This window comes from Rosa rugosa, chromosome 4, assembly GCF_958449725.1.
Source record: "Rosa rugosa chromosome 4, drRosRugo1.1, whole genome shotgun sequence".
Taxonomy (NCBI): domain Eukaryota; kingdom Viridiplantae; phylum Streptophyta; class Magnoliopsida; order Rosales; family Rosaceae; genus Rosa; species Rosa rugosa.
In genome coordinates, this window is record NC_084823.1 from 50,146,173 (window position 1) to 50,154,974 (window position 8,802).

An 8,802-nucleotide genomic window follows, 5' to 3' on the forward strand; every position below is an offset into this window, starting at 1 on the left:
TAGAGGGTATAAAGTTTATTTTTTTTTATTTTTTAAATTTGTCATATGGTTTTACCTCATTATTTCTTATGCATTATTATTTTGTATGCTTATTGGTGTTTCTTGTCACACTCTTCATATAATTATATGGTTTATGTATTTTGAGAGAACCGCTCATTACTAATTATTAGAGAAAGACACCCGCTCAAATACTAATGAATAACTCGTAATCATGCATGAAGTTCTAAGTTTGAATGCACGCGATCACCTTTTTAAATAAAAGTTATTGTCAAAGTCGTATACCGTGGGGTTTACGTAAACACAACTAATTTGAATTATATGGAGGATTTATTAAATTCACTGTGATTTCTTTCATTTTTGGCAGTAACAGCAGGATTAAATTCTGGGGGACACCCTTCCAATCATAGTCATATGCATATCCATGTATTTAGATCTTTTCCATTTTACTGAGGAATCTGAGATGTTGGTTTGACAAAGAAAATCCAATTCATGCACCACCATCATGATTCTACCAAAAATGCCCAAATGTAAGTCCTAATCACCCAAATGAGTCATTCACAGATAGTGATTCAATGTGTTTCTAGTTTTGACAGTGTGAAAGTTTAACTATAGTTAGACCCAACCCAAAATGAGCATTGCCAGATTGAGTGTGGGGGTAACAATTCTCAGCACACCAGTACAACCAATACAATATGCAAAAGGATCTGCAGACATCAGATTAATTCAAATCATGCAACTGTGTTGCTTACATAGCAAGAAACCAGCAAGGAAAGAACTGATTTGAAACATTATTCATTTCTCATTGAATTGTAATGTAATGTCTGTACCGGCATATTGTAATGAATTTTCTGATATATAATGAAGTGATAAATAGTAATTTAGAGGTGCTCAGGGGCTCTACGAACTTTTCTGCTAATCAGTGAAGCAGAAAGTGTTTGCTCAGACTTCTTAACCTCAGCTAAGAGTACTCCTCTAGATGAAAAGGATGAAAAGCTTTTCAAAATCATTTTGCTGATTGTAGAAATATCCACTTGCTCTTGTTTTTGCATCTCAATTGTTTGGATTCCCATAGAGTTGTGTGTAAACCCTCCTCGTTCGATAAACTATAATCATGCTTAATCCTGCTGCAACAATGCATAGTGCTGATAGGATTCCAAAAGTGATGGAATAACATATAGTACCAACACAAGAGAGGTCATCATCATCCCTGAGGGGTCCGATAAGCAAAGAACTTGGATTTTGGTGTCTGAGTGTAGCTTGTTTTTCTGCATAGTAGTCATATATACCACTAGCAATCACTTCTGAGAATATAAGAGAACCAGCAGGGTTTGCCATTGTAAGAAAATTATAGAGGGCCCCGAAACTCTTCAAGCCGAACAGCTCTGAAGCTGCAGCTGGCAAAATTGCCCAGTGAGCACCATACCCTAGTCCTATCAGCACAGTGGACACATATACTTGCCCTGGTAATCCCATAGAATAGTAGCAAAGCCCAACTGCCATGATGACCTGAACTACAGCCATTACCACTGGTCGTGGGTAGGCATAGTCTCTGGTGAGAAAAACAAACAATGCTTGTTAGAAATTAGTAAATCATGTCAGATATGTCAAAGGAATCTACTGAAATCGGGCTACACCTTACGATAATCTCAGAGAAGTAGCCACCACCAATACGTCCGAGGAAGTTCCAAATGCTGATCATGGAGACAAAAATACTTGTATCAGTGTACCCAAGTGACAAAACTATCTGACCCAAATTGTCGATAACTGTCAAACCAGATCCAGCAGCTAGCAATAGAGAAACAAACATGAGCCAGAAATCGGCCTTTATCAATGCCTGCATCAAGGTGAAATTCTCTCCTCTACGGGGGCCTCTTCTCCTCTTGACCCTCACTGCTCCATCTGCAGCTGCTTGGAACAGTTTAGCTTGAAGCTGAGAGATTCGTTTTTGTCTTTCTGATGATGGAAGGGAATCTATATCTGAAGCCTTCTCATCTTCCACCTCACTAAAAATGACCTCATTTGCCTGCTCAGATTTGTTCCCTTCTTCTTCTCTCTGTGCATCAATTAGAAGGCTCTCCTGCAGTAATGGCCTTGGTTCGGAGAAGAAAGCCAATATGATAGGGATTATGATTGGAAGCACTATGAGAACGATTAATATGGCCGCAAACAATGTGATCAAAGTTTGGCTCAAGTCAAACAGATCCTCAAGTATCAAAACTCCCAACAAATAAGCTGCCAGAACAAGGCAAACACTATATGTAAACGTGAATCCTGCATTGTCACCTGGCCTGACTTGTTTGTGACCTCCCACAGGCCTAACAATGAACATTAGAGCAATGACAACCATTGATGGTCCAACTGCAATCATAAAAAGCAACGACGCTTCGCTTGGGGCATTGAACATTGCATAAATCTGAGTTATTATTGCACCACTTAAACCGGCGTATCCTTTCAGGATCCCCACAACAGGTCCCCGGCTTTTGGGGAAGTTCTGCACGCACGAAATCAAAGCTGCTGTGTTGAAGAAGGTCTCACCATTCGTTCCCACGTATATGGCAATGCAGAGCTGCATAGGAAAACTTTGTTTTATAATTTCACTCACAACAATGTTTTTGAAATATCAATGAGCAAAATGCAAAGTTTCTTTAGTCAAATATTCACATGTTGTAAGCACAGCAAAACAAACATTCATTCTCCAACACTAAAACCTAAACCTCATATGTCACAGTCCTACAGAAATCAAGAAAGACTAAAGCAACTATGCTCGACGCCATAAATCCTCTCTCTTACACAATTTCAATACCCAACAGAAAAGATTTCATTTTCCAACACTAAAAACCTAAACATCATATGTCACAGTCCTATAGAAATCAAGAAAGACTAGAGCAACTATGCTCGACACCATAAATCCTCTCTCTTACACAATTTCAATACCCAACAGAAAAGATGGTCAACTCTTTAATGCTTTCCCAGTCTGATAACTAATCACTGGCCAAAAGGGTTATTCAATTAAAAGGTAATCTTGACAGTTCAAGCAACAGTAATCAAGCTTATCAGGCAATACATATCACAATGAAGTAGAAAAGGAGCTAACTATTGGTACCCACAAAAAAGGGAATCCATACCAGAAACAACCCAAAATCAGACTTGATGATCAAGATTCAAACTTGATTGAACTACTCACCACCCACAAAGGCAAAGCAGCAATCTTTTGTGAGACTATAAGCCAAAGCAATCCATATCCAAGAAAATTGAGCACTGCTCCAATGGCCAAAAGCCCCCAACTGGGCATAATCTCGGATAAGTATCCGGCAACGAATCCAATAGCATCACCCAAGTCCTTGGCCACTCCCAGAATTGCCAGCTGCCTCTGGGTGTACCCCATGGTGCTCTTTATCACAGGAGATATGCTCCCAAACAAGTACCCAATTCCTGCAAAGGACTGAATCCACATTGCACACACAAACACAAGCCATCTGCTGTTCTTGAAGGCCTTGAACTTCCCATGAAACTGTGCCATCTTTGTGTTTGGCACAGTTTTGTGAGCTAGTTTGAGATCTCTGAATTTGAATAGTGACGAGTTTATCAGGTTGACTGTTTTTTGTTCTCAGTGCCTTGCTATATATATATATATATATATATGAATTTAACACAAGGAAGAGGAGCTGTGTGATTGATATTCTACTTGGTTTGTAACTCGAACCCACTCCATATCAATTAAAACTTTTAAGTTTAGTTTTGATAGCTACAGCATTACTAATTCTTCCAAAAAAGCTACAGCATTACTAAGAATGAAAATGTTGAAGAGTTTCAATTCCTTACTTTTCCTGATTTTTACTCCTTTCCCATGTGTGTTATTTGCCAGCAATAAAAATAATGAGAAAACACCCTGATTTTGACAAGCAGATATGAAAATGAGCACTCGATATAAGTAGGACTGTAGGTGATTGTTGGGTTCTTTACTCCAAAAGCCCCAAACAAGTGGAGTTGAAAAGATAAGAAGAGGCTTTGGATTTTAGCACCCAAACTGATGGTGACCAATTTGTAAACAATAACAATATGAATAAATATCTATGCACGTGCTTAGAAATAGTAACCACTATGCTCACACCTCAAATGATCATCCCATGGAATTGGAACAAATATTGCAAGGAAGGAAATAAAAATTGCATTTGTACAACATCCAAGTGCCATTATGAGCTCAGGACCCGAGATATTACAATGATGTATATATTCACTTGTTTCGTGTAGACAGGTAAATATTTATACCCAACAATGTGCTATATCAGTATTTTCAATTGATGTTCTCGTGACAAAATTTTCATGCAGAGATTGTTCAATATAATACAAATGAGAATCTGATCCGTGAGGACCTTAGCTCATTACTATATGTGCCTCCAGAATCACATGTATTATAGTATTAATATGTTCATTGTCTTGTACTACTTTTGAGCTGATACCATAGATCTGTTTAAATCTCAAATCACGTCACTAATTGACCCTGGTTAGTGATTGTCCACAACGTGATGGCCTTGTTAATCAATTCTAGTTTTGGCTGCTCACATGGTACTACGAATTTTCTTACCCAACTATAGGGCCGCGAATTGGGACAATCTTTTTGAAACAGAATCCAAACATACAGTCCATTAGGACCTGTCTTGAATAAAAAAGTTAGGTATAGGAGTTTTTGGGTTGGATGACTTGGATCCTTAAATATTATAAACAAGGATCAACAAAGCATGTGGTGCTATTTGCTATTAACTAATAAATTAGACTTTTAGATCTGTGATTAGGGACTGGAATTAGTTTAATACAACAATCTAAAATGCCATAAATGTTGGCTTTTACTTTTCAGTCTATTATCTTTAGACATATTTATCGAGAAGCGAACTTTGTTGCAGATCATTTGGCGTCTTTGGCCTTTAATCATGTAAATCCTAAGGTTTGGTTTTTTTTATATTCCATTTTCTGTGTCCCCAGCGTTCTATCTGGATTATCTGGGAGGGGGTGTCTCTCGTAGTTTTGTTTTGTAAACTTTTTCCTGTGATCAAAAATTAAAAAAAAATCTAAAATGCCATAGTGATGGAGCAGAATAACTGAAAAACATAAAAGATTTCATCAATCAAGAAGCAGATTTAACACATGTTGTTCACCACTACTTGTCGTCTTCTATGCTCAATTATTCAGCTGTCTGTCACATCCGGTATCATATAACAGTAAATCAATGGCCCTAATTCTCTTTTCAAATGCTTAATATATGCTAAAGAAAAAGTCTGAGAAACTATGTGAAGTTAGATTCATCTGAATATAAGCCGGGAATTGGAATATACCAACATCAATTAACAGATGTCAGTTACCTACACAGGGAGGACGACTAGTACTTTAGTGTCTGAGTTTCAAGGAAGTTATCTTACAGTTGATGGCATAAGGCATGACCAAATGCTTTGGTAGTCTCTACTGAGCTGATCACTCACAGATTCACAGTTGTGTGAATTCTGCAGGCTACATTTCGATATTTAATTTGTATGTTTACAGAAGTAACAGAACAGATTCAGTAAAAAGGAAGACTTGCAAAACAAGAAACTTGAACACAAATTCTATTAACAATTGATGGTATATATCCATCATGTTATCAATTTACTGAGATATGAGCACATGGAGATAATAATAACAGAACCAGTGTAGAATAAAACAAGTGAGCTAGCTACCGGATACCAATCTCATTGTAGTGAAGAACAAAGACTAATTCCGGGACATGTCCATGGCTTCATTCTCATCGATTGCTTCAGCTTCAAAACTTGGAGCATACCACCCCAACTGGTCAGTAATTTTCTTCATTCTTTCTTCTTGCCCCTTTGAGTTCCCTAGAGCAGTAGTGAAAGGATACAAATAGGTTACTTTTGTGGCCATACACCTGTAAGAAACCAAGTCTCCTTTCACCAGAAACTCCAGCACATCTCTGCCAAACCCTCCATCAACCTCAGCTTGTAAATATTGGCCTGTAATCAGAAAGATCCGATTAAGTTCAGCTTACCTTAAAATATGTTTACACTTTGAATATTATATTAGCAACCATGAACCATCTTACTTTACTACTACTTGATACTCGAGCATCATCATTTATTAGCAACAATCTAGTTTTACTTCACTACTTGACCAACTGACATATTGGGATAAATATTCATAACCAATTTTGGCCAAGTTCAGTCTATTTACCATCTGGGGTGTCTTCCAAAATCTTAATTTTCGGATTCTTTTGAGTTTCCAAGATTGCTTCTTGCAACTTCTGCACAAGTTCAAAACATGGGAATTTCAGCATCATGCAAAATACTTACACTAAAAATGCATAAAGTTATACCAAAGTTACAGTCTTCATGTTCAAACCATATTAGATTTAGTTCATCTAGGGAAGTGCATTATCTCCAAACCTGAATTGCATTGCCGGAAGATTTTTCAGGAATCGTCAACGGAAACGCAAACGATGATGATCTCGGATTTGTTGATATACATGCCGGATTAATTGATGGACAAGGTCTGATTTTTCTGAAAAATAATGTCACATTGATCAAACAGACCAAATCACATTGAAGACAGACACATGGATGCTAATGCTCAAAATGCGACAAACCCATTAAAGAGAAATGCATTTACTCAAAACCCATTTAGAAATCTTATTCAAATTTCCATGGATAAGAACATTGACACAATTATCATTGTAACATCAAACATGGCAAATTTCAAAAACTAAATTCGAGAAAGTATACCCATTTTCGAGCCCAGTCTGGAGAGTCTTGGATTGAGAGAATGGAGTGGTGGGAGGGGCTAGATTGGTCTGTGAATTGAGAGAAGGTATTGCTAAAACAGGTAAAGGAGAGGTGAGTGTTACACCGAGAGCCAAGGAAAGTAGAGCGGGTACAATTATGGGTTTATGGATTGAATTTTGCAGAGTGGGTTGTGGGTTTTGAAGGAAATGAGAGCTTACAGTGAACGAGGGCTTGGAAGTTGGAGGTAGAAGATGACCCATCAAACTCATGTTGGTTTATCCTTCTCTAAAGCCTCAACCTTTCACTTCCATGCGCTCTGTTTCTCTCTGGTTTTCTTCCCCCCGATTAAAACGCAGTGTTTTGCCTCCAAAATTGTATCATAACAGCCACATATGCAAATATGATTAAACGACGTATAATATTGTGACGTTTTTTCTCTTTATATATATGTATATATCTATGATGCAGACTAACCAAATAGCTAGCGACTCAACAAAGTTCAACATGTTGTTTTGTGGTCTCAAGCTGACCATTGTCATTTGAGAATTTAAGAAAATAATTATTTTTTTGCCAATGGACGGTACCTTCAACTAGAAGCGATCTCTTGATCGTTTAATTAGGTCGACTTGTTGTCACTATTTTGATCTTAAATCAACAACCGTTGTGTAAGTTGTAAGTTGGAGCAAATTGGAATATCGATCTAAGTTGAAATTGATACACACACACAGAAAACTAAATCAAATTCAACCTTTAAAACATTTAAGTATGAACACTGTTTAAATTGAGCTTTCAAAGCGAACTCATCAACTTGCAAGTGTAGCTCCTTCAATCGTGTAGAAGAACATACATTTTATTCATCTTCATTTAAGCTTTGTCATATATCATGCAACATTCTTGCAAAGTTCTAAGCACCGAAACTAGAAAAGAACTGTTGAGTAGATCACTTGATTGAGATACACGTGCAAAGCTTCTATTCAGTAGAATCGTCTTTTAATAGTACGGTAGACTTCTTAAGCAAGAAGTCGATATGTCCGAGTGGTTAAGGAGACAGACTTGAAATCTGTTGGGCTTCGCCCGCGCAGGTTCGAACCCTGCTGTCGACGATGTATCTTTTTATTTATACTTATTTGCAAATTTACTTATTTTTAGCCTATGGAAGGAAAACGTAGGAAGATGATACAACTACTTATACTTATTTGCAAATTTACTTATTTTTAGCCTATGGAAGGAAAACGCAGGAAGATGATACAACTACTTGATCAGAAAGAAATAATCTATTTAACTCATCTAATGAAAATGTCCTAAACCTGGTCATGTCAACATAACCACTAGCTATTTACAATGTTAATCTGCAGCTCAAACTCTAATTAATCAAAGATGGAGAACTTGTGTTCGGGGTTGCTTCTCTCACAAGTAACTTGCAGCTTCAATCCACTGTAGGGAAACCAAAAACTTGTTCTTTAGTGCCGGAGGATGATTCTTCATTCGAGCATCGGTTGCAACCACACACGTGACCTATGGTGCATCCACTTGTGTTGAAAAAGTTGCTTCCGACTTCTCTACCATGTTCCACAGATTAGTGATATCTCACATCCCTTCAACAACCGCTTCTGAAGAACCTTTAAAGTTTAAACCTGCCTAACATTAGGATTGTTAATCCGAATATCATGGATTTGCTTAAGACACCGAAGTACTCTTTTTCGGGGTCAAGCAGCTTAGCCATTTGCGTCGCATAAGCTTGACCGCCCATTGTGTATACGTGCATCTCAAACATTTGACTGGCTTCCTTTAGAAATGCCCTCACGAATGGCCTCAGCTTGGTTTTTTATGATGGAATCCATGAAAACATCACCTTGCAGAGATTGATCATCTGCGTTGGTGATTAAGTATTCTTCTAGGGGAGTCAAATTTTCAAGCCGGGTGGAATCAGGGCCGATCCTGAGATTTTGGAGGCCTGGAGCGAAAATTATAACAAGATTTACTAAAATTATAATAAGGCTTATTAATTGTGTATCCATCAAAACACTATGACAATTTC

At 37.6% G+C, this 8,802-nt stretch overlaps 2 protein-coding genes and 1 non-coding gene across 3 annotated transcripts; 1 reads left to right on the plus strand and 2 right to left on the minus strand.

Moving 5' to 3' along the window:
- Positions 1-776: 776 nt before the first annotated feature.
- Positions 777-3,688, minus strand: LOC133745596 (protein NUCLEAR FUSION DEFECTIVE 4-like). The gene is made up of 3 exons (XM_062173693.1): positions 3,185-3,688; positions 1,635-2,566; positions 777-1,549 (listed from the first exon to the last, which is right to left on the minus strand). The coding sequence occupies exons 1-3, from the start codon at positions 3,518-3,520 to the stop codon at positions 1,051-1,053; spliced, it is 1,767 nt and encodes a 588-aa protein (XP_062029677.1). The 5' UTR covers positions 3,521-3,688; the 3' UTR covers positions 777-1,050.
- Positions 3,689-5,568: 1,880 nt separating this feature from the next.
- Positions 5,569-7,137, minus strand: LOC133746071 (thylakoid lumenal 17.9 kDa protein, chloroplastic). Its single transcript, XM_062174235.1, has 4 exons — positions 6,765-7,137; positions 6,429-6,543; positions 6,217-6,286; positions 5,569-5,999 (listed from the first exon to the last, which is right to left on the minus strand). The coding sequence occupies exons 1-4, from the start codon at positions 7,031-7,033 to the stop codon at positions 5,743-5,745; spliced, it is 711 nt and encodes a 236-aa protein (XP_062030219.1). The 5' UTR covers positions 7,034-7,137; the 3' UTR covers positions 5,569-5,742.
- Positions 7,138-7,785: 648 nt separating this feature from the next.
- On the plus strand, positions 7,786-7,867 carry TRNAS-UGA (transfer RNA serine (anticodon UGA)). The gene has a single exon. It is a non-coding gene; the product is annotated as a tRNA-Ser (tRNA).
- Positions 7,868-8,802: the final 935 nt, after the last annotated feature.